The 23,935-nt window shown below is 43.9% G+C and overlaps 1 protein-coding gene and 1 non-coding gene across 3 annotated transcripts in view; both read left to right on the top strand.

The window, feature by feature from the left end:
• WTIP (WT1 interacting protein) overlaps positions 1–23,935 on the top strand; it is a 74,093-nt gene that overhangs the window by 34,328 nt on the left and 15,830 nt on the right. For both annotated transcript variants that reach the window (XM_001232878.7, XM_046899659.1), the window contains one exon: positions 18,944–19,011. In XM_001232878.7, the coding sequence (XP_001232879.3) occupies positions 18,944–19,011 (68 nt within the window). The remainder of the gene's footprint in view (positions 1–18,943; positions 19,012–23,935) is intronic.
• On the top strand, positions 162–271 carry MIR6589 (microRNA 6589). Its single transcript, NR_105458.1, has one exon. It is a non-coding gene; the product is annotated as a microRNA 6589 (primary transcript).

Here is a 23,935-nt window from a genome sequence, read left to right as displayed (position 1 = left end):
CCTCTTGCCTGTTTTCCTGTTTTTCGTTTCCAGTTGTGGACTTTTTGCAGTCTATCCTCCTGGTGATGCTCTGCACTGCAGAGCCAGGACCTCTCCTCCACAGCCCCACTCACACCTCTCTCTTTTGCCCTGCAAGTCCTGCGTAAGTTGGACAGAATCTGCCCGAGAAATGTTTTGTGAAGCTTCTGTTGATGGAGATGGTGTGAAGCAGAAGTGTGTTTTTACTGCTTCTGCTATCTTCATCTTCACATGCTCTCTGACAAAGGACTGTCTTTTCTCTTCATCCATATCTCCTATCAAGATTATTGACTCATCCTCACTAGTAATTTCTGTTTAGTATTTAATTCAAGGGACAGACATCTGTATGGCCTGAAAACTCTTTGATGTTTCACACCAGAAAACAGCCTGGGTTTTACCTTTCAAAATAATTTTAGAGGTCAAAGGCTTCCACTATCACTTCCCACCTTAAAAACGGGTCTAAGAAAGCTGTTTGTCATAAGACTCTTGCTACATATGAAACAAAATAGATGCTCTTTTGTTTGTCTTCACATTTATGAAATTGATTAAACAACATCAGCAGACCTGGTAGTATTGTCCCTGGATGTACAGTGACAGGAAGGGTTTTACATTGTCTTTCCAGCTTCCTTTTGACAGAGAATATTAAAAAAAGACAGTCATTTTCAGCTGAATGAATTATTAAGCTGGTGGTCCTGAAGGGGTAACTCAGCCCTGTGAATCAGAGGATGGGGTTTTACTCTGCTCTGCTATGGACTTGTCACTCTGGGCAGATCACTGAACCAGTCTGACTTTTCCTGTGCAGCTAATTCTCACCGACCTCACACAGAAGTGATTCTGTGCTGATTTCATTAATATTTTGAAAAGAGTTAGAGATCCTGAGATGAAAGTACCAGAGGAGTGACAAGTTTTGTAAATTGTTAAATAATTGTTATATCACAAATAGATGCATTTGCTGGAATAAATATTTGCAGTATCTGGCAGCCAAGCCATACAGCTGTTACAGCATGCTACTGAAAATAATTACTTGCTCCAATAATGCATATTTACAGTTTACAAAGGACCATTCTGAGGATTGTATGTCGTTAAATACATGGACTAATGTAAGATTTTTAAAAGACTACTTTCCCAGCACCATTCCCTAGAGCCCCCAGTGCATGGGCCATGTGAATAATGTTCCCATTCCTCTGTCCAAGCCCAATGTTGTGTTTTTAATTTATTTTAAGTATCCAAGGAATGCTGTCTCCAGTATTCGGAGGACTCTCTAAATCGGATGTGAGGCACAAATACACCAGAGAAGCATATCAGAGAAATGGGCTTGGCGCAAAGCCCACATAAACAACCATACTTTTTTTTTCCCCTCGTTTAAATGATGGGACTCGGGAGGATGGGCCGATTATAGCTGTGGTGGGCTGTCCTTGGGACCAAGGAAAGTGCTTTGGTGACCCCTGGTATTTGACATGAGCTGAATGTTTTGCTTCCTTATAAACTTACTGTTTTAAAATGAGCAACTTTGTTCTGATAAATTGACTTCTGCAGCTCACTTTCCAGACTTACCTGCTGGTGGGTGGGTATTGTCTTCCATTCTTAGACTTCTCAGGAAATTTTAGCTTGCTTATAAGCAGGTAGGAATTTTTCTCCACCCCTCCATTTTTCTCAAAACAGGAGGAATAAAATCAGTAAATTATATCTTAAACAGTAAACATTTCCCCCCCCCTTCCAATAAATATCTCCTTTCCTGAAAATTCTTCCTTTGACCAGAACTTCCACTGAGATTTTTTAGATCTATCACTGTTCATGGCCAAAGCCATTTCCATTTACTGTCTAAAGCACTGTGGGCAGTGCCATGAACTTTTTGTTGAGTAGCAGGAGCCTGCTCCAATCACACCACGGCTAACAGCTTTACAGTGTGGTTCTCCCTAGGTGAGCCCGTTCCCTGTCCTCGTGTGAAAACCAAGGAAGTTTAATTACAAACGCTATGCTAGAAATAATGAGTTAAAATAGGACTTTTTCAGTAAAAATATTATTAGAGTGGAGCCTCTGCGTGGGTGCCCTGCATTGAACTGCCACAAATAAAAATAAGAAGTCTCTGTGCTTGAGAACTCTATCCCATGGTGTTGAATTAGGTGTGGTAAATACTTTCTAAAAGCAGACGTGAAGCAGAACCCCGCTGTGGCCTCCCTCATGGCCAACATCCAGTCTGCATTCAGTATTCCTCCATTTATAGGATTATTGACTCCATTTGGCAGTTTTCAGGACTGATTGAGCACAGCCAGTGCACTTTGGCAGCCAGCAGAGATAACATGATACACTGCAGTATCCGTGTGTGTCTAGAAAGTGGTGCTGGGCTGCTGAGGATGAAAACATTTGGTTGTGCTCACTACCCACTCCTAAGCTGTTCTGTGCTGTCCCTTCAGACAGTCATCCCTCGGCGATACTCTCTCTTGTGAGAGCTCACCACCACTCCCGGCTCAAAATTCAAGTAAATCAAAGAGAATTATTTTCTTAAAGCAATGGAGGAAGTGGAAATGCAATAGTTTGAGGTGTAGTCTGTGTTTCTTGCCCGGCTCAGATGTCCCAGCAGGCTTTGGGCATGCCAAGAGTGAAGATGGGTTACTTAGGGAACATCACTGAGTATTTGCAGGACGCTTAGACCTCCTCTTCCTCCAGATGTTTAGTACTCAAGGAACAGGTCTGTGGCCAGAACAGTCTGCTACCATTGCTCTGGGGACAGGTGCTTCAGCATTTCACACAACACTGCTGTTTCTGGGTGATGGAAGGACAGCTTTGCAACCTGAAATGGCAAAGGCTGTTGCTTCTCTGTACTTTGTCCTACAAAGTGAAATAACAAGTGAAGATATAGCTCTGTATTTTTGCATTTAAGTTTTAATTTGTATGACTGGGGCAGAGATGTGGAATCCTACCAGAGATAGTAAGCGTTGTTATTGTTGCAGAGCGTTTTCTGCCAAGTCATTTTGTAAGCACTGCTGTTGTCTCGTGCCAGGAGTGTGCTGGGAGAGAAGGGTGTAGGAGAGGCTGCTGACAGGCATGGCCTCTGAGATGCGTTCAAACCCCTGGTAAACTTCAGTGTCAGTGAGGTTATGGAGGCCTTGTGAAATCATTCCTGTAATCCTATGAGAGTGCTCACTGCCTCATGCTGTTAGCAGGGGGCTCACAAAAACAGGTTGTAAGTCTCACAGATGTCCTGTCTTCCCTCTGCGCCTGCTCACTGCACGCAGCAGAGGTAGCGTGGAGGCAGCTGAGTTGGACACATTGCAAGGGGTTCCTCTGCTGCTTTGTGCGCTACCCTGTCTAATCTTCACAAGCTCCATTTATTGTTACACAAAAGCAGCTGTATTTCTTCTTCTTATGTTTGGGACCCTGAATAACTTCATCTGCTCTCACTGCTGCTTCCCCTGCGATCTGCTGATTGGTCCCTAGCACTGCCCTTCTCTGCTTATTTTCTCTCTCTCTCTCTCTCTCTCTCTCTCCTGCAGGCCGGCTTCTGTGTGTGGGGCAAGCAGCCTGATTTTCAGCACTGCCCTTTGCTCTGGTTCCCTGTTCCCTCCTGAGGCTTGCTGCTCTCCCCTTCCCTCCCACACCAGCCCTCAAACTGATTTTTCTTGCCTGAAACTATCAAACCTCAACTCATTTTGACACACTCCTGTGAACTTCCACAGCACTCAGAATAACAGTAAAAGCGAATGACGAACTGCCTAGCTCGTAATAGGCAAAGAAGCTGAGGAGAGAAACTTCTATAATATCTGCTGTAGGAAGAAGTAAAGCTAGTAGATACTGCTGGCTTCTGACAGCAAAGCTGGCTGTGTTGGTGTTGATGACTCACGTTGCTTGTGTGCATGCGTGCAGAATATGGCTGCTAATGAGGTCTACCAGCTCTTTAGTTGTACCTGTGTGGAATTAGAGGGATCTGATTTATTACCTCTATAAAAGCAGGCATGTATTTAGCAATCAGTTTTTATTATTGGCTGCTGCATCTAAATGGTTCTCTATCAATGTATTTTAAATCATAAGTATGGCATTTTCTTAACATTAAATTGGATAGAGACCTCAGCTACCTTGCTGGCTGCATGGGTACTCTACACTGTTGCTCTTCCAGCTGCGGTCCCTGCAAAGCTCTTCCTGGAAATAATGCAGGTAGCTTAGAGTGAGTCAGTGGATTTCTTACTGCAGGAACCTCAGCAGTGTAAATTCAGACCTACGGAAACAGTTCACTGGCTTGGTATTAAGAGCCCAGGGGTTTCTAGGGCAATGAACTCCAAAGTAGGGTGTGGGTATCCCAGTGGATGTTCATGATGGTTGGCTGCAGGAAGAAACCTTTCCAATTTCAATAGCACGTGTATATGTAACTTACAAACAAGTGTATGTATACTGGGGGTGCTGAAAAAATTCTAACTGGTAGAGGAGCATGATAAAAAAAAGAAGTTTGAGGATGGCTGTTCTAGAGGAAGAAAGCCTAAAGAATCCCCAGTCACCAGGATTTGTTCTGCTGTCTCCACAAGTTATTTAAGAAAGAAGAGTTTGTACGTTTGGGGAAATTAGGTTGGAAATTGTCTACTTAAACTATTAAGAAGACACGAAGGTGAGAGTCAGAGATCATGTTTTCTAAGCCTTGTTTTTGAAAAAGGAGAAATGTTACTTTTTTACTACCCTGGCTAAAATTGAGAAGTAAATTATCCCTGCTGTTAGAAAAGTTGATTTTCAGGCAATAGTGTGTGGGGTTGGCTCAAGTAAAGCGACCTGTTGCTGGTATCTCAGAAGTACTGCAGTGTTTAGATGGTGATGATGGTGAAGATAATTTGGTGATGGACACAGAGGTGGTACAGCTCAGATGCTATCAGGTGCAGGTGTGCAGAACCAGCACGTTAGAATCCTGGGGAGGTTCTGCTTAAATATGTGAAGGGGAAATTATAACCTATGAGTGAAATTCTGCAACTGATTCTGTACAGTTTTGAATGGTATAAACCTTGGAGTTTATAGCAACCAATGTGTGGTTTGCTGTACAGCTGCTTTTCCATGAAGGTTTTACTAGCCCAAAGTTTTGTGAATGGGATAAGAGGAAAAAAAAAAAAAGAAAGAAAGAAAAAGCATCAGGGAAATAATCCAAAAGAAGGAACAACTAGGTTTGATATAAGCATGGCTGAAGGCAATGGTTTTCATTGTTCTAGTCACCACTGGCTGTAGTGGCAAGCTGATGTCTCATGGTGGTTAGGGAAGAGGAGAAGGAAGTGGACTTAGTGGAAAATTGATTGCATCTACTTGGGCTCTTTCCAGCTGAATCCTGAGTTAAGTACATTCATCCTGAACTAATCGTTGGGGAGAATTGGCTGAAATCTCACATACTTCTTAAAAGGAAAGCTGAGCATTAAAGGAACAATATCCTTATTGTACCTGAGTGCCAAGAGGAGTGAGTGAACTATCAGAAGCCCTACCTATTCAGCTCCATGTCTTGGAAGCTGCCTGTGCTTTTAGTCTTAAAGGGACCTGGTGCAGGAAGTGGTGGTCAGTCTGCAGCAAAATACCAAGGCCAGGCTGTTTGGCAGGGATGTTTTGTGACTGCATTTTGAATTAGCTCAGCAAGCCTCAGTTCATTTCAGCAATTCAGTACAATTGTAATTTTGAGTTCTGTTTCATCAACAGCAAAGTATATTAGATTATCAGCTAAAACACATCTAAGATCCTAGCAAGGCTTATTTGGAGCTGTGTGGAATAAACCTAGAGTAACATTATTAACATCAGTGTAGTCATTTGCTAGCATGAATAAAAGAAGAGTTATCTCAGTTCTTTTGAATTTCCTGCTAAGTGATCTAAATCCAAAGACTGCTTCAAAACTGGCAGAACACTGTAATGCTTTGCCATCCTGAGATTTTTCACACAGTATACTACTAACCAGTCTAAGCTTTCTTAGCACTGTCGGTGCTGAAAGAACGTATTTAGACCCACTTTTCCAGATGGTGAAGTTGCGTTATCAAATTTAGAATTTAAGCTGTTGCTTTCCAGGCACTGTAATTCTCAATAATCTCATGTTAATGCAAAGGTTTATCTCACAGTGAGAATCTGAGCACTGTGAGCTTGATTTCACAAATGCATGGGTGCACTGGTGTTGGCTGCTCAACACTTTCTGGATGTGACTCAGTTCAAGCACTACCAGCATGTTTAGGTTCAGCAGCAGCATCCTTTGATGCTACTCAAAGTGAGGTGCTGACGCATACAATGCTACTAGGAGGAAGAAAGTAAGCTGTTCCTGTGCAAATCCATTCTTGTCTCTCTGAGATAACTCAGAAGATGGTTTAGGGAAATTGCTCATCACCCTTGAGGCACTCCTGCATGTTGCCACAGGTTTGGGCTGCGTCCACTCCTTGTTTTCAACATACTTTTATGTATAAAGTATTAGGAAAGAAGGTGATGATGCTGCCGCTAACTGTATGCAAAGGTGACATCTGGCAGTCTGACTTGTTCCTCTGTGCCAGCTTTTGATCAAGTTTCCATTCAGATTAAGATTTTGAGTTGAGTCTGAACTTGAAAGGAGAACAATGACTTGCAGGAAAGAACTGGTGGCAATGGTGAGGGGTGTGCAGTGCCCTCAGCCAACTTTCAGTGCCCAAAGCATCTAACTAACTGCTGCGAGTTCAGTTTGTCAGGTAGAGTTTCTGGTGGATTCCTGCCCTAAACGTCCACATAGCAGTCAGGACTAAATGACCTTCTTAAACAAAAATCCCACACCTTCAATTTTACTGGAATACAGTGACTGCTTCTTTTGAATGTATTCCCATAGGAATTATGTCCTGTGTGAAGTATAGCACTTCTCTTGAAGGCTACCTGTTGTTTTGGGGCAGTGCAGAACTTGGTGGCTTTGTCACAGCTCCTATAGGGAGCTCACATGGGGAGCAGGGAGTTTTGGTGTCGTGTGTAGGTGTCCACTTCTGTGTTACACAGCACGGACCTGAGCAGAGAGTCAAAAAGCTACTCGCTAAAAATACCAACTGTGTCTGTGACCTGCATCTTTTTCATTGCCATGTGCAGCTCAAGAATGAAGTTTCAGGCTTTGATTTACAACACTCTAGTCTCGTGGTGATATGAGGCTGGAGAGGCTGCCTTGTTCTGTCGGAAGCAACAGAAGCTGAGATTAGCAGAGGTTTAAAACAAACAAAAGGGGAACACTTCATACAATGCATAATGAAACTGTGGAACTCGCTGCCATAGGGACAGTGTGGACGCCAGAAGTATAAATGAGCTCATAGAGGAATTAGACAAATTAAAGAAGGATTGGTCCAGCGAGGCTATAAAGCATAATAGTTCTGATGCAACCTGTGGTGCAGGAAGGCCTAAAGTGCTGCTTGCTGGAAGCAGAGAGGTTGTTCTTGGGAACACATCAGCCTGTGCAAGCCCTGTTTCTAATGCACTTTCCCGTTCAGTTTCAACTCTTGGCCGGGGCTGGAGACAGGATACTGTGCTAGATGGTGTGCTGCCATTGCAGTAGTTCTTAATGGAGCTTGAATAAAAACCACCCACCGTGTTCCACGGGTAACAGCTAGCAAGGCTGCTTGGGAAGGTTGTGTCCTGCGGAGTCAGGAAGGCTTGGGCTGGAACTGACTGCAGTTCGGTGATGGATGTATTTTGCCATGGAATGGGCTGACGCTGGGACCCCTGGGAGAGTATGATAAGACAAGTACTCTTTTAAGTCCCAGCTCACAGGCAGCAGCTGGGAAAGCTGAATTCCATGTTGATAACAAGCTGGGTCTGTGATGGAGCCATGAAAGCCTCCCACAGCGGAAGCTACCTTGGGGTAAGAGAGATACACCTCCTTTCCTTCCAGCTTGTGGAGTGGTGGGAAGGCCTCTTACGGCTTTTACTCAGTGATGTGTGTTATTCTGCCTTTGTTTTTTTATAATTTTTTGCAGTTGTAAACCTAGTTCTTAAAAATTAAAAAAAAAAAAAAAAAAAAAAAGAATCCTACTTCAAATACACTTGGAGGTTTATTTTACATTTCCCTGTTAGCACGTCTGTTTGCTAGCTCATAAAAACTATATTTTAAGAGAAATCTTAATATATGCAGGCCAAAAACAGCTATTAGATCAGTGCAGGCTCTTGCGTTTCTGTTCTTAAATACATGCTTAGCATACATTTTTACAAACTCCTTTTAAATGTAAGTTTGTCTGTCAGAGCTCCATGGAAATAATTTATACCTTAATTCTGGAATTGATGGGTGATGGGATAGAATAAATACGTAAGTGGGGAAAGAATGGAAACATCTGCTGAATTTTAACTTTTTGCAGTTTGTATGGAAGCTTGAAAGTATCTGCAGAGTTTATAATATGGTCTGTCCAGGAATGCTTTGCCCAAGTACCAAAAGTCAGAGATCTTCTAGTCCCTGCAGCACTAAGTAACCTTTTGGGTAAATAACCTGACAGAAGAGTAGGAGGAGAGAGAAAGGAAGAGAGAATTCCACAGTAGAGTAAACATGGCATGAAGATTGTGGATACCCTGCCAAGAAAGGTGGGGTTTTCCAACAAGGTAACAAAAGATATTAGCTATTTATCTATGTAATCCTACTGGAGACTGACAGCTTGGTCACACAGCTAGATTGGGCCAGAAGCGTACCCTCCACATTCTCTCCTCTCAGTCCAGGTTTGCTGATTTAGTGAAGATGAGAGCTGCATAGAGGTCAGAGCAAGACATGTTACCAACCTAAGTGCAAAAATGTGGGGCTTCTTGGCAGCAAGGGCATACTTTCTGGACATGAAGGTGATCTCTTCAGTGTGCTAGTTGACACGAGGCAAAATCCAAGAGAAGGTAATGAGTTTTTCATTTTTACATCATGGCAGGTTAAGGTAAGCTGCAGAGGAAAGTCCAGAGTTTACCTTGAGCTACAAATGTGTCAAAGCAATCAAGTGCCTTGTTTTCATCTGGACTTTACCGTTTAGCTAGTGCACAGCGAAGCCACAGTGTGTTGGGGCAGGACAATTCCTACCAGCTGCACATTCAGCTTAGTGTGGTTGTGTGTGATGGGAGGTGTGGGCACAGTACTGAGGTGCGGCAGCACAGAGCCTGGTTAGCAGCACAGACAGAATTGGCCACTGTTTTATACGAGAGGGGGTGGGTCTGTGAGTGCCCCAGCAGGAGCTGGGCAACAGGGACTGGGAGGGAAAACAGCAAGCTGCCATCTGGCTCTTTGGGACAGATCAACTTGAGATAGAGATTGAAAATGAATGCTGCTTTGCCACCACAGCTAATGTTACTGGGAGGTTATTTTTTAACATACAAATACGAGTTTGTATAGGAACTTAAACTGTGGAGGAACGTTCAGCTAAAGGTTTTTTACAAGACGTTTTAAATTACCACACGAACATTTTAATAGATACAGTGGATCAAATATTTTTTAAAGGAAACTTCCAAATCCTTAAAACCATTCGTTGGTGTCGCACCATTTCTACCTACCTGACGATAATATTTGATTAGAATTTGTTCACAGACTCTGAATACTCTTTCCTGAAAGAATCTATGTAAAGGGAGAAAACAATACACATCCTGTACTCCACCTTCATAGGCCTCTAGCGTACGATGCCACCTTTTGTTTGCGAGAGTTTAAATTTCAAATAAAATCCCAGCATTCTTTTGAAAAAAAGGAAAGGGCCTCTCCCTGCTTAGATTGTCAAATCCCAGACTAGCCCAGAATTGAATAGGCCAAGTCAGTGACCTCAGTCAGAAAGAATGTTGGTTATTTACGTAGGGCTTCTGCTATTTTAGCAGCAAACCTTTTCTTCTGAAAGGACAATGTATACTGTTTTGTGTTTACGGCCAAGTAAAAAGCTTGTACATTTGAGATTTGCATTGTAATAGCCTCGTAACTCAATATACGGCATCCTCAAAAATAGCAGTGCTGGACTCTGTTTTGTCTTAGCTGGTGCCGGTCTTTTAAAGGCTTTCACAAGAGCTCTCTGAAAAACCGTCCTAAAGATTCGGCTGCTTATATATATCTGCCGTAGCGGTTTGTTTCTCTCCGGAGTTTTGCTTGTTTTCAAAAACCAAATTTAGCGTGGTTTCTTTATTAGCTATGGGGCCACTGCTCAAAATATTTTGATGCGTCTCAGGCTAAGCTGTGCCCGCAGCTTGAGACCAGAAAAATGTGTGAGGGTGCGTGTGTGTAATTCACACACCCAGCATTTTTCCTGAAATAATGGCAGATCTTTACAAGCATTCTGGCCCGGTGGATGAGCCTGCAATTCCAAATGGTTTTTAAAAGTGTGCCTTTCTCAATAGATCGTAACCATGAGGAGCTATTGTGTGAGTAAAGCACACATTTAGGATCCAATCCTGCATTCCTTAAAGTCAATGGGAGTCTGAGCGTGAAAGGAATGCAGGATTGGGTCCTGAAACGGGGAACCAAAATTGTGTGCCAGATTGCTTTGAAAAGAAGAATACAGCACATCCACAGTAGCCACTTTTTAGTGTTTCAGATTTCAAACGGCTGCAGTCTGTGAAAAGTGGCTTCTGCCAACATGCAGTATCTTCTATTCAAAGGAATTTGGCATTGATTTTTTTTTTTTCTATCTTCAAAACCCTGAAAGCCCTAGAAATTCAGCCCTCCTCTCACAAAGCCGCAGCGCTGAGCATTGTGAAATGGGGAGCGGGCGGTGGCGGTGGGGGATGGAAATGTCACCCACCCCGGTGGGGCCGTGGGGTTGGGCCGCAGGTCTGTCGGTGGCTCCTTGCCCTGCACAAAGGGATGCCGCACGGCTGCACCGTGCTGCCGCGGCTGCGGGCGCCGCATGGACCGCCCCGCCTTCCTCGGGAGGGTTACGCTCCTGTGGAGATGGAGAAGAAAAATGTAATTGGCAGTTATTGAGGGGCTAAGCAGCCTTGGTGCGCCTTGTTTTCATCTGAGTAACAGAAACCCCAAGTAAAGGAAACCTCTCTGCAGATACGCAGTCAGAAGCCAGAGTGAGGAGTGGAGAACTGAAGGCTCTAACTCACGTGTCAGACGAGGAGAAATGATAACAAATAAATAAAAAGCACTGGAAGCTTTTGTTTTCTTTTGGCACATCTTTAACGCCTGGGCAGGCGAGCGTCCCCTTTGTAGTAAGAGAAAATAGGTCTGGATGAAGTTCAGCATCCGTTTTGTCCCGTGCTAAGTGGGTAGAGGAGGTAACAGGAACAGGTTGCTGTTTAATATTCTCAGCAATTTCTTCTGTGTTCGTAAACTTGGTATTTCTCTTAAAGTATCAACCTCTAACTTCAGCTTTAGCTTCTGCTTCTCAGCCATACTGATATTCTGGCCTCTGGTTTGGCAGACTGCATTCCAAATATTGCATTGACTTTTCAGTGTTTGAGTTATATTAGTCCCTGCGTCTCAACTGTTAAAAGGTGTATCTAACTTTTTAACCTAATGTTTTTTGAAATCTGGATCTGTCTCACGCTATCAGAGCACAAACTGAGCAGCTCTGTGCTTTCCAAGGGCACACAGCTGGCACCGTGAATGGCCAGAAAAACTGCAGCATCTGTGCTGGAGAATTTAATACTAGGGATGGTGGTCTCCATTGTGGTGCCCTGTACTGCTGTGCGGTATCTGCAGCCCCTGCCACAGATCCTTTGGGCATCGGTCACCCTGGCACAGGCTCAATGATGGGCCCCCAGGGCACAGCCAAGGATGGCACGTGGGATGTAATGGTACTCGTGGGGTTCTGTCAGTGCAGGGAACAAGGGCAGCTTGTGGATGGCCTTTGCAGAATGGCTCCAAAACAGAAGTCCCCAGCCAGGAGCTTTTGTAAAACTAAGTTACCGAGTCTGCCCTGCTAAATTTTAAGTTTCCTGAAGCAGCACTGGCTCCAGCTGCAGAAGGACAGCAGGAGAGCAAATGCAACTTCTGCTCAGCTTAGGCTACCTTGTGACTAATCTGGTTTTGCTTGGATGGGGTTCTGGTACAGCATGCAGGCATTTTCCTTCTCTCTTATGACAGCTGTGAAATACTTGAGCAAATGTTGTTGTGTATTAATCCTTCCTGTATATTTACATGCCACTTTTAGTCCAACTCTTTGAGAGACTCACTTAAGATGCTTGCACGAGACTGGTAATGCTGCTGCTGCTGCATCAGTTGCTGCAGAGTTGGCATCTGAAGCTGTTAGCAAGCAATTAGGTCCATGTTTAACATTGCTAAATAAAACAGATATGCACAATTTGTTGGTCAGTCAGGCATGAAGAGCCAGGGGCTGACGTGCTCAGAAAGCTGCATGAGTTCTGGACCAAAACTTGGAGAGTGTGGAAATGCGCACCGAGTGCCACTGGAGCAGCACTGGGCTGTGCTTCGGGCTAAAGTACCTCTCTGTGCCTGTAGCTGGAGGAGAGGTGCTGCATTAGGACAGCCCCAGCCATCCCACCTGCTCTTGCACAGCCACCCCTGTCTGCCTGAGCAGCGCCCTGGAGGAGCCGCACCTCCGTGGGAGATGCAGTGGCAGAGCTGAGGTCTGTGCTCGTGTGTGGTCAGACCTACCCAGGCATGTTTCTAGCAAACAGGAATGGCAGGTACTCAAATAGTATTCCGTGGCAATAGCTTTGGCTGTGCAGGCTTTTAATTAGCTCTGCTTTAACGAAGGAAGCATCCTTATCTTTAGCAGCAGTGCAGCCGAACTCTTCAATTGCACTCCATACTGGAAGGTTTTAATTATATTTTCTGACTAAAATATGGGCTTCTTGTTCCACACAGCTGTAACATGAGAAATAAAAAGGATATTACTAGTCATCTTGCATGTTGTTCCTACTGAAACCTTCCAGTGTGAAGTTATAAGAGGGGCATGTATCGAAAATATCCTGACAGAGATAATGAAGATGAGGAACTATGACAGTGTATTTTGCAGCACGTGAGTAGTCTCGGCTGTGCCGGGCATTATCTTACAGGCTGAGGCTGCAGCATTCCCATTATGTCAGAGGGGAGCTGTTTGTTTTTAAAGTAGCAGTAGCCCCTGAGACAACACAGACTTCTCACATGAACTTGCTTACTCTACAATAGTAGTAAATCATTATTACTACCCAACTGTTGCATGTTTTTAATCATCAAAGTCCTTAAAATGTTATAATAATGCTTGGCACTTTTCAACTTCAAAGCGCGCTGCAATCAGTAATTAGGTCTAATAACCATGCTGTGACAGTGAGACATTGCTATCTCTTGTTATACAAAGGAGAGGAGGGGGGTCAGCCCCTGATTTGGTTGCATCATCCTGTGTGGGGCCGGAGATCTACCACTGAAGGCTGTGACTTGATAAACTCACCTTTCCATAGACAAACATCCCCCTGCTAACAGCATCCAGAAGGGCTTTGAACATGTTTTCAGTGCTGCTGGGAAAGGGGGCAGGACATTTTCAGCACTTGGAGCTCCTCCTTGAGACTGTAAAACCCGATCTGATTCACATTTTGTTCCATAAGGGCCTGGAGCAGCTTTTGAAACTGTTGGAAAAAGTTTTACCCCATCTTGGCTTCCTGATTGGTGTGTTTTCACCACCAGGCAAAGTGTCGTGGAGACTGGAGAGAATAGCTGTGGACAGCATGTGTCAGTGGTGGGTTATTTTTCCTTTTGCAAGTTGAGTCCTTTGCTAAAGCAACCATTCTCTTATGCCTTCCTTTTAGTTTGCAACACATAGAACATCAAAACGGTGCAGGAAGTAATTATTAGATACATTTAAACAGTAGAAACACACGAATAGGTTACATGGAAAATTGATGTTAAAAACCTACAGCTGATTCTGACTTTATTTATTAAAAGAAAGTTCCAAAGGGCCTGCTTTCCTTTGGGCGTTTGTTGTCTAGGTTGCAAATACCAATTGTGATCATTCCCTGGAACAGCTTCATTTCTAGCTTACTTTTTCACATAGATATCTTAGCATTTAATAGCGCCTCATTCTTAATTGGAACATTTACAAACTGTCTGTCTTCTGCCTAACATAGCAGAACCTTTTTATCGTGGAGCCTCTCTACCTTATCAACGTGTGGGTGTCAGTTTAAAACTTAGTAGATGGGCATATATTGTCACTTTGAGTGCATAAGCTTTGTTTTCTATAGTAAACAAGGCTAAGCTTTGTTTTCTATAGTAAACAAAGCTAAAGAGCACTCAGGGAAAAAAAGAGCTTCCTGTAACAGCTGATGTTACATGTCTGCACCTGGGTTACAGGCTGGGCAGTTTTCTGCCCTTGTCTTTGGACCTGCACGGTCCCCTCACACGGTCTTGGCCGACCTGCTGCTATTTGGGTCAGGTATGAAACTGAGCCTCTTCCCTGCTGCTGTTGAAAACTGGTCTGACGGGGTAGATGTGCCAAGGTGGGTATCCAGCTAAAAGAGTAAAGAAGCACAGTGTTTGTGAAACCTTGTACTTGTGAACTCTCTGCTAGGCTGCTCATTATAAGTGCTTATTATTATTATAATGAGCTATCTGCAAGTTGCTTCAAGTTTTGTTAGAAACTCTGATTTTTGCTTCAATATTATGAAAGTGAATAGTAACCCAGGCTTGGCTGCACTCAGACACTTAAAGGAAAACTGAGCAGCAGGCCCATTCTATCAGTGGACAGGAGATGTACCTGGTTATTTGACCAGATGCTTGACTCAGCTGGCTAAAACAAATTTGGCTAAAGCTGTTCTTAAACTTTACTTGACAGTACTGGGTTACAGCTGCATGGGACAGGTTAGTGCTCTGTGGGCTCCAGAGCTGCTCCAGTACCTCAAGAGAAGAGGCTGCCCTGACAGCAGCTCAGGTGGCTGTCCTGGCATGCAAAGCCTTGCACGCTGGTGCAGGGCTTCCTTGGCTGACTGGCCAGTCAGCACAGCACTGCTTGAGGCCAGCAGGTGCCCCATGCTGGGGCTCTTTTGGCTTTGTGTCCCTGGTGGCAATTGCTGGCGCGTTTGGGTCGATGATGGACTTGATGCCAGGCACTCTCAGAGCTGGGTGTTTGACTGTGCTCAATGCAGACATTTAGCAGATGCTCCTAATGGGCAAGTGGAAAGTAGGTTTTTGCCTTTATTTCTAAAACGCAGTATGTAGAAACCAATGCAGTGCAGCCTGCGCTATTTGTGTGATAACTTGCTGCTGCTTGTTTATGAGATACTATCCCTGCATGAACGTCCTCTAAGGTAGAAGACCTATCAATCATATTAATTATTGCTAATAATAGTAATTATCATGTGAGTAAGCTACTTGCTTGTTTTATGAGTTTAGGCAAGTCAGTTCTTTAATAGATGGCTTGGGTTTTTTTTTCAGCTATGAAATGGGGAAAAGTATAGTTTTCCACAGTTTTGCAGCAGTGTGAGTGTTGCATGTGTTGTGGTTTAACTTAGCAGGTGGTTCAGCACCACACAGTCATTTGCTCACTCCCTCTTTCCAAGTGGGATGGGAGAAAGAATCAGAAAAAAACAAAACAAACAAACAAAAAACTTATCTACTAAGATAGAGAAGAGGTGAAGGCCAATAGTTAGGACTGTATGTATATGAACGTATACATGAATGTATATAACAAGTGATGCACAAGCAATTGCTTAGCACCCACTGACCGATGCCCAAGCAAGCCCCCCAGCATGCGGAAGAGAGAGTGAGATGAACTCTCATCCCTTTCTAAACGTTCCTTCCACGTGATGTCGTGTGGTATGGAATATCTCTTTGGCCAGTTTAAATCAGCTGTCCTGATTCTGTCTCTTCACAGTTCCTTGGGCCCCTTAGAATTATAGAATCGCCAAGGTTGGAAAAGACCTGTCAGATCATCCAGTCCAGCCGTCCACCTATCACCAATGTTTCCCACTAAACTATGTCCCTCAGTACAACATCTGAATGCTTCTTGAACACCTCCAGGATTGGTGACTCCACCTCCTCCCTGGGCAGCCTGTCTCTGCACCTGACCGCTCTCTCAGAGCAGAAATATTTCCTAACATCCAACCTGAACCTTCTCTGGTGCAACTTGAAGCCATAAGGCCTGGGAGGACCTTGTGCCTCTCCGCTCCTTTTGCTCCTCTTGTTGGTAGGACAGCAGAAGAAAATGGGAGAACTGAAGTGTCCTTGGTTTTGTACAGCACTGCTCAGCAACAACTGGAACCATCAGAGTGTTATCAACATTGTTTTTCTCCTAAAACCAAAACAAAGCATTGTACCAGAGGCTATGAAGAAAAATAACACTGTCTCAGCTGAAACTAGAATGGTATGAAAGACTGCATCAGCTGTATAGGAAGGGAGGTCAGTTATCTGTGTTTGGCAGCTGGTACAGAGCCATGTGGAAGTGAGCAGCAGCTCACAAGCTGTGCAGTGACTAGAATAGGGGCTTACAGCTTTGCTGTGCTTGGGTGAGATAAGGTTGTTTCATGTCTCAGAGCAGTCACCTTCCAAACACCTTTGATATTGTAAGCATCACTAAGAGTCAGTCTAAAACATCTTTTTTGCCATGTTTATTTTGCACTCTTCTCGTTCAGGGCAGAATCAGGCCTGATTGACTTCTGCCAGGGTTCTGTGCTGAGGAAATCACGGGGTTAGAATTTGAGGCCCTTCTGTCAATCTGAGGGCTGCCAGGGTCTGCATACTGCAACAAGAAGCAGGATGGTACAGACCCTCGTGTACCTTCTGTAGTGCCTCAGGAGATGCCAGTGCCTGCCCCTCACTGAGGGCATTGCTTTCTTGTAGAGATGCTTCCAGCAACATAGTCAGGATTTGCCTCTAATTATCTCTGCTGCTTCTGATCACAATGGGTGTGCAGTGAGGGTGATGGCCAGAGCTTTACCACATGAAGCCAATGCCCTCTTTCTGCACTGATGAAGGCAGTGTGTGTGAGCAAGTTGGAAGTGCATCAGCACATCAAAGACAAGTCTGTGGCCAGAGTGTGGCCCCTCATTTCCACCATACAAAGACCAAGATGTCCTTCAAAAAGCTATTCTGACCTCTGTCCTTTTCCTCCTTCTCTTCCTTCCTCGTAATTTTATTATTAGCTCCTTTATTTTCATTTAGGTAAGTACATCAGGGCAAAGAACAGCAGTCCTTGGTTTCTTTTCTGGAGCAGATCTCTTCCCTGGCCAAATGTCCCCTTGCCCAGTCCTGTGCCTGCTTGGCCCTACACCTCGGCAGAGGATGTTACTTGTCAGCAAGCTGGCACAAGCTCTGTACTCAGAGGTGTTCTGAGAGATGACAACAGCGCTGTAGTTAAGACTAAGAGCAGGCTGGGAAGGGCAGAGACAAATCTTTTGGTGGAGAGGTTTAAGAACAGTGGCAAAGCAGCAGAGATTGAGAGGTGGTTGCTCCTGATCCAGCCTAGAGAGGCTCCATGACCCCCTTGAGAGCTATCCTGGCCCCATGTCTTGTTTCTGTGATATATGGCACAGAGCCGTTTTACCCGAGAGTCTCAGAGAAGATTGATGGTCTCAGTGCATTGTCTACACTGCCGGGCTCCTGGTCCCCACCAGAGCTACCAGGCAGCTGGAAAGACAAACAAGAGCTGACTCCACCTACCAGCAGTATGGAGACAGCAGCCTGTGAGATCGACAGCCCAAGAATGTGCACACAAAAGAAGCATTTCCCTCTGCCACGACAGTAAAACCGCCAGACAACCACATGCAGCATGTGATTTCCCAAAAGCATCAGTCCAGATCCTAAGTGTTTTGTGCCACACACTGTTTCCCAGGATCGGATCACAGGGGCAATGTGTAAAAGGCACTTTTAAGCAATCAAAATTAATCATATTTTCCTCAACGCTGTTTATGGAAACCGTGGGGAGCGCTTCTGCCCCTCTGTGCTTGGCCAACTGGCTCAGCTCTCTGGCCCCGAGAGTTGAACCCACCACAGATAGGCGGTGTTTATGGGGCAGCTGCTCTGTCTTGGAGAAGTCCAAGCTTGTTCTGTGGAATAAAAGCTTCAACAGGGAGTTGGGAGAGATTTCCTATTGACCTGTAGTGCCGAGTCTTTTGCCCTCTTCATTACTCTTGTGTCCCTGACAGTACTGCTGTTGTGCATTCCCATCTGCAGCTGGTATCAGCCCGCAGTATGCACTGTGTCATCTGCCTGCCTAGGCTGCAAGTGGCTTGTGAGAGCATCAGAGTATTTGGGAGCTTTGGCCACTGAGAACCTGACAGGGATTGGATGTAAGGTGAGCCAGCACTTGTTTGGTTTCCATCCGCTAGCTGATTTTACTCTGATAAAATCTCTTCCTCTTTGATGTAGCAGTTCTGGTGTATGGCAGAGATGTTGTGTGTGGTATCTACAATCTGGCTGGGCTCGGTTATTTCTGTGTTCCTTTTTTTGTATCTTTTTTGTTGGGACTCGCTGTAGTCTGTTGTGTATTTCTTAACTGTAAGGGGTGCTGCTAGTGCATGATGATCACAGGCTTTTTCAGGAGAGTTCTGTAAGATTTAATGAAATCTCTTGTTTTCAGTGTGATTTTCTGTATTCACCTTCATGTGTGACCAGTACTGCCATAGTGTCACAGGTAGTTCAGTTCATAGTGGTTTTGACACTGATTGACGCTTTAGTGAGAGGAACAGCCATATGCTGTATTTTGTGTTTGTGGTCCTTCAGAAACAAACGCATTGCTGATGTTGATTCCAGTGGATGTGATCCAGTGGATTCCAGTGGTGTGATTTCACTTGCTAAGCAAATCGTATCAATTTACGAATGAGTCTTTCCCCACAGAATAATCCTTCTTGGTTTTAGATTTCAAATTTTCTGGGAACTGGTATCAGCTGAGTTCTATCACTCACAACTAATGTTTGGTTGATAAGGAGTTTGTTAATGCGGGATGGAGACTACAGACCAATCCTCACCCATGTACCTGGATAGATGCTGCCGAGAGGAAAGATGCCAGGAGCTGGCCACGCTAACACGCGCAGCAGGGCATGCTTCATGTCCTGAACAACGGTGTTTGGGAAGCAAGTACAAAATTCTGACAGTACAATATTTTAACAGGGAGAAGACTACGAGGAAAAGCGTTCTACAATGTCAATGGCAAGGTGTACTGTGAAGAAGACTTCCTAGTAAGTAAGCCTTCAGGCATTTTTTTTCATTGTTCTTAGACCAAATTGTTCTTTTATATTGGGCTGTTTGCTTTGAGAGTTGGTGTTGTCTTCTGGAGTATCCTTCTGCCAGTGCTGGAATTGGGAAACATTTTACTACTAATTCCATAACACAATCAGGCCCATGGTTTGAAGAGTTGGGTATGAAACCAAGTGCGTAACTGTTCATAAGCCATTACAAAGCATAAATTACAAGAATAAACAGTGGAGCTGCTTAAGCTTGGGGCTTAATTGCATCCACAAAGCCTGCCAAACATCTGGGGAATGCCAGTCACAACAAGAGGAAAGACGTTTCTGTCTGGAGCACATCATTGCTGTGTACAGTGTTGCTTTGTCACAGGTGCAGTTTTAATATCACAGCTCTGCTAGGAGTGATGTGGAGCTTTACTGTGACTAGCTAAAAACCGTTAGCCACAGAGGAGCAACTAATTTTCTCTCCCTGTGCCCAGAGATTTTATAAATGCTGTATGTTAATAGAAACTGAGTCGTGGAAAGAAAAAGGAAGCTTATTGCTGGGTTGTGTTGTTCCAAAAATAAAGTATTTGTGCAATTAAGGGTGCGGATTGTGCAGTACACAGAGAATCATTTCATAAGTGACACACCATTTATAATTAAGAATGAGTGAACAGTGTGGCTGGGAATTGAACTGCTATGTTTCAGCTTATAGGATGATGAATTGGAGAAACCAGTACGTTGAATTTACAGCACCTTTGTTGTTTATTGAAATACTGTTTGTTCAGAAGCATGGGTCTTCCAGAACAGCTTTCCATTTCTAATGGAAATTTGTGCATCCTTTTTGCAAGGGAGTTACTCAGAGTATATCCCACAACAAAGGTATTACTGGCAGTTCATACTGCACAAATGCATTTCTTATCAATGCAATCCATGAAAATCATGGAAATTCTTAGAATGTAAGGCCATGCTTGCCTTTGTGTGTTATACCTGTACTGGCAGCCTACCACAGCTGGCAACTCTTGAGAAGAGCTGGTTATATTTTGTGCAGAAAGGTTACTTGTAACTGGAATATGTTACTGTTTTGCCTGTGTTTTGGAGTGAAAATGTTATTTTCTTCCATGCTTTTCTCAACTCTTTCTTGCCCGTTTCTGTAGAAGTGGAGAAAGGTGGAGAAAAAGTAGAGTGTGAGGTGGAGGGGCTTTTGACCCTTTGAGATTTTTATTTTATACTGCATCAGAATGTACCCTTTCCATGACCAAAACCTTTCATTCAGACTCAATGGATGTGATTGTTGCTATTAGCTTGTAATCTCAGCCTAAAAAGGCAATTTTAAATCTGAAAATCTGCATCTTTTTGGAGAACATTTAGGGTTTGAGTAAGGAATTGACGTGTACTGTAGTAGGCTTCTGCAGGGAGACGCAGTGATTTGCCCAACAAAACAGGTTAAGGACCTGATAGGAATATATTTTCTGCAACTATGGGAGCTGTTTGGATATTTAAGGTGTAGATTTTTAAGCCTAATCCTCCTGCAGGCACATCGTAACAGATTTCTCCTAGCATGGGCAGATGAGAGAGAAACAGACCCAAGGACTGCAGAAAATTGCAGTAAAAGAAATTAAATTCTGAAGTTATCCTTGCCAGCATTAAACTAGCTGCTTCTCAGAAAGTGATTTTGTTCTCTTTCATTTTCCCTTGAGCAAACCTCATAGCAAGAATACCAGAAATTGCCTTGTTTGTCTAATTAAAACAACTTTGCCTACTTTGGAGTCCCGTGGACTGAGCAAACTCAGAAGATGGCAGTCAGAGGAAAAGGCTGCATAGTAGCATTCAAAAAGGAAATCACTTTAACTACTTCTTGCCTCCAGATCTTGCTCCTAGGCAGTGCAGAAGCCTAATACTGTCTAAAAAGAGGTGTTCTCTGTCCAAAACAGAGAGCCACTATTTTTTAAAATATAACTGAAAATTTAAAACTCCAAACCTTACTACAACTTTCTATACAGATTAGCTGCTGACAGTGCCATAGTGTATGTGAGTCAAAGAGGCGAGGAGGTGGATTGTGTAAAAAATGTTACTTCAGGATGTATTAGGCTAATCTTGCACTCAGTTCAGTGAGCACTACTATGCGAGCTTTGCAGGTCAAGAAGAAAGCTGGCAGAACTATAGGAGCTGCTATGCACTGTAACGGTCTCTGGAGTGGCTCCATAGCCCTGAATCCACAAGTCTCCACAAAGACCTGCCTCCCCCCCCACCCAAACCACTGTCCTGGCCAGTAGCAGCTGCAAGAAGAGTACGTATCTTCAGCACTCTGAGACTTACTTGTTGTCTCACTGCAACCCCTTTCTGACTATTAAATGCAGTCAGATGCAGGTTGGGTCAGATTATGGTCTCATTCTTAGGCATGGAACATGAAAAAGAAAAAAAAATTGGAGAGGAAAGCAGTAGCAATTGACCTACATTGTGATTGTATTGCTGCTAAGAAAATACTGTCTCCTGTTGGTGTCCTTGCCTCCTTGGCTTCTGTTTCCATGAAAACCGATGAGGATGAGTTACATGGTGCTGTATGTATGGGAATGTTGTCACAGTTACAACCTTGAGGCTGCTGACCTGGTTATTTATTATATAAATCTGACCCTTTCTTTGAAAGGTGCTTTTAATTTTTGGACAGAGGTGTTACAGAAGTGCAGATGTTGTCTGCACTATAAAATTGTATTATGAGCAATTTCCACTGTGCAGCCATAAAACTATCCAAAGCACAGATACACCCATCAAAAACCCTTGGCAGTAGCCACAAGGTACATTCTTCTAACAGATAGTTTTCCCACATGTTTGCTCTTATTGAGGGCACAGATTATCTTTCTCCAAATCAGGCAGCTTATTTTGCTCATTTTTTCCAGGGAAGAGATGCTAGAGGTTTTTAGACATGCTTGTAGAATTGTAGATGGAGGGAAGATGCCACATGGCACTGCTGGGGTCATCCTTGGACAACAGTGCTGACCTTGATGTGTGAGGGATTCTGAATCAGTGTGTTAGGGCTGGTGAACAGCTACTACAGGAGGGGACGTGGCATAACTTTCTTCTTCATTTGTTGTCAGCCTCCTGGTCCTGATCAGCTGCACATTCTGCCAGTGCGTAGATCCAAGCCACACTGGCTAAATGTAGTGAGTGAATCAGATTTAGGAAAAAAAAATCACAGTGACAGATAATCCTGATCCTACCTAGGCGTGCTGTAGAGATTTCCTGATCTACAGTTTCTGGTAGGAGCACTGTGGTAGCAGTACTGTGTTAATGAATAGAAGCAGTAAAAAGAACAAAACTAGAAAGCCCTGACTTTTCACTGGTTTGCTATAGCTTCAGGAAAGATACGTTTACTCTTCTTCATGCCACCTTAAGGTAGCAAGTCCAGCAATTTCCAGCTCTTGCCTCAGCCCTGTTAGGATACTTATTTCATGAAAGGAAATAAAACAAATGACAGTTTAATCCTTCCCTGAAAGCTCTCAGGACACAGATGGCTAACTAGCCATAACAGGGACACTGTTCCTGGTGAAGTGAACAAAAAATAAATTCCTTACTGTATAGTAAATAATCCCAGTCAGATGTGCTTCTGCCATTTTGTTGATAAATTGCTGCCTAATCACGAGTGAAGGAAAAACAGCTCAATAATTTTGTCTTTCCTGTTCAATGCTTAAATACCACATAAAGAAACTTAAAATAAATCACTGTTTTTCTTGGAGAAAAAGACTTCTAAATTGTCACAGAGCAGCCCGAATCTTAGATCTGTTACCGCATTTTTTAAAACTTTTTATGGACTTTTCCTTTTTCTCTGGAGGTAATGAACATTATCGAGTGGGGGTCCAGCAGAGGTTAAGAAATGAGGGAATTTCCCTCTAGGGAGGAGATCAGAGGGAAAATGAACCTTGTGACAGCTGTTAGTTACGTTGCTTAATGCACTACTGGAAGACACTCAGATGCTATGGAAATAACCTATTACAGACACTACAAGCTGCGCTGCATAGCAGTAAGGTCATACAAAACTTCCCCTTTTAAGATGGTTTTTTTCCCCGTCTTACAACTTTGCCAAGTTTAATCTTTTAGGCTGAACTTCTCTGTGCTGGGATTTTGCCTCTGGCTAACTTTGCTGTCAGTTTTTGTTGAAGGTTTCATCTAAGTCTGTTCATGCATTTCAGTGAATAAGACTGGAGGAAGATCTGTCACCTTGCCTGTAAATCCTCAAGGGGGAAAGTTCTAAAAATGTCATTTTGCAGATGCCAACCATACAGAGAGACATATGATGTTGGGAGGCCTTAAGGTGTCCCCTTTCCTCCCTTTGTGTCCCTGAGTATGGCCAGCCCCACCACAATGGTGTGCTTTCTGCCCTGGCCACATTCCCTCCTACTCCAGAGGTGCGAGCGCTGAGGGCTGTAGCAGACAGAGGGTAAGCAGCCTGCAGTGCTAACAGAGCTGTGCCTTGAAACCATGCTGGCTGCTTCTCAAATCTCCCCCTCATTCCAGTTCTCCAAGGTTTCTGATCATTCCTTCCCACCAACAACCGGTACCTTTTCCTAACACACTCTTCCTTGCCACAGCCATAGCCTCTGCTCTGTAACTGGCCGCTGCAACACAGAAGTTGGTTACAGAGAACATACTGGGCCTCATCTTATATCCACAGTTGTAAAACTCTCAATGATTTTAAAGGTATGAAAGGGGCAATGTGTGCAAGACCGGCAGGGAGGAGACAAAGATCATAGGAGCAAGGAGTGGGGTATTAATGGAGGGCTAACTGGGTGATTTGCATCTTCATCTCCTGGAGCTCCAAGTAAAATGAGACCCTGACCCTAATTTGGGCCTCTAACATACATGGCTGAAATGTAAATATTAATGATAATGAGGCTATTCTTTTCAGTTTGCACACATGCTGTTTTCCAAGCCTGGC

The sequence above is a fragment of the Gallus gallus genome, chromosome 11 (assembly GCF_016699485.2).
Source record: "Gallus gallus isolate bGalGal1 chromosome 11, bGalGal1.mat.broiler.GRCg7b, whole genome shotgun sequence".
Taxonomy (NCBI): domain Eukaryota; kingdom Metazoa; phylum Chordata; class Aves; order Galliformes; family Phasianidae; genus Gallus; species Gallus gallus.
Note: the sequence above shows the minus strand (reverse complement) of the source record. Positions and strands in the feature narration are given on the sequence as shown.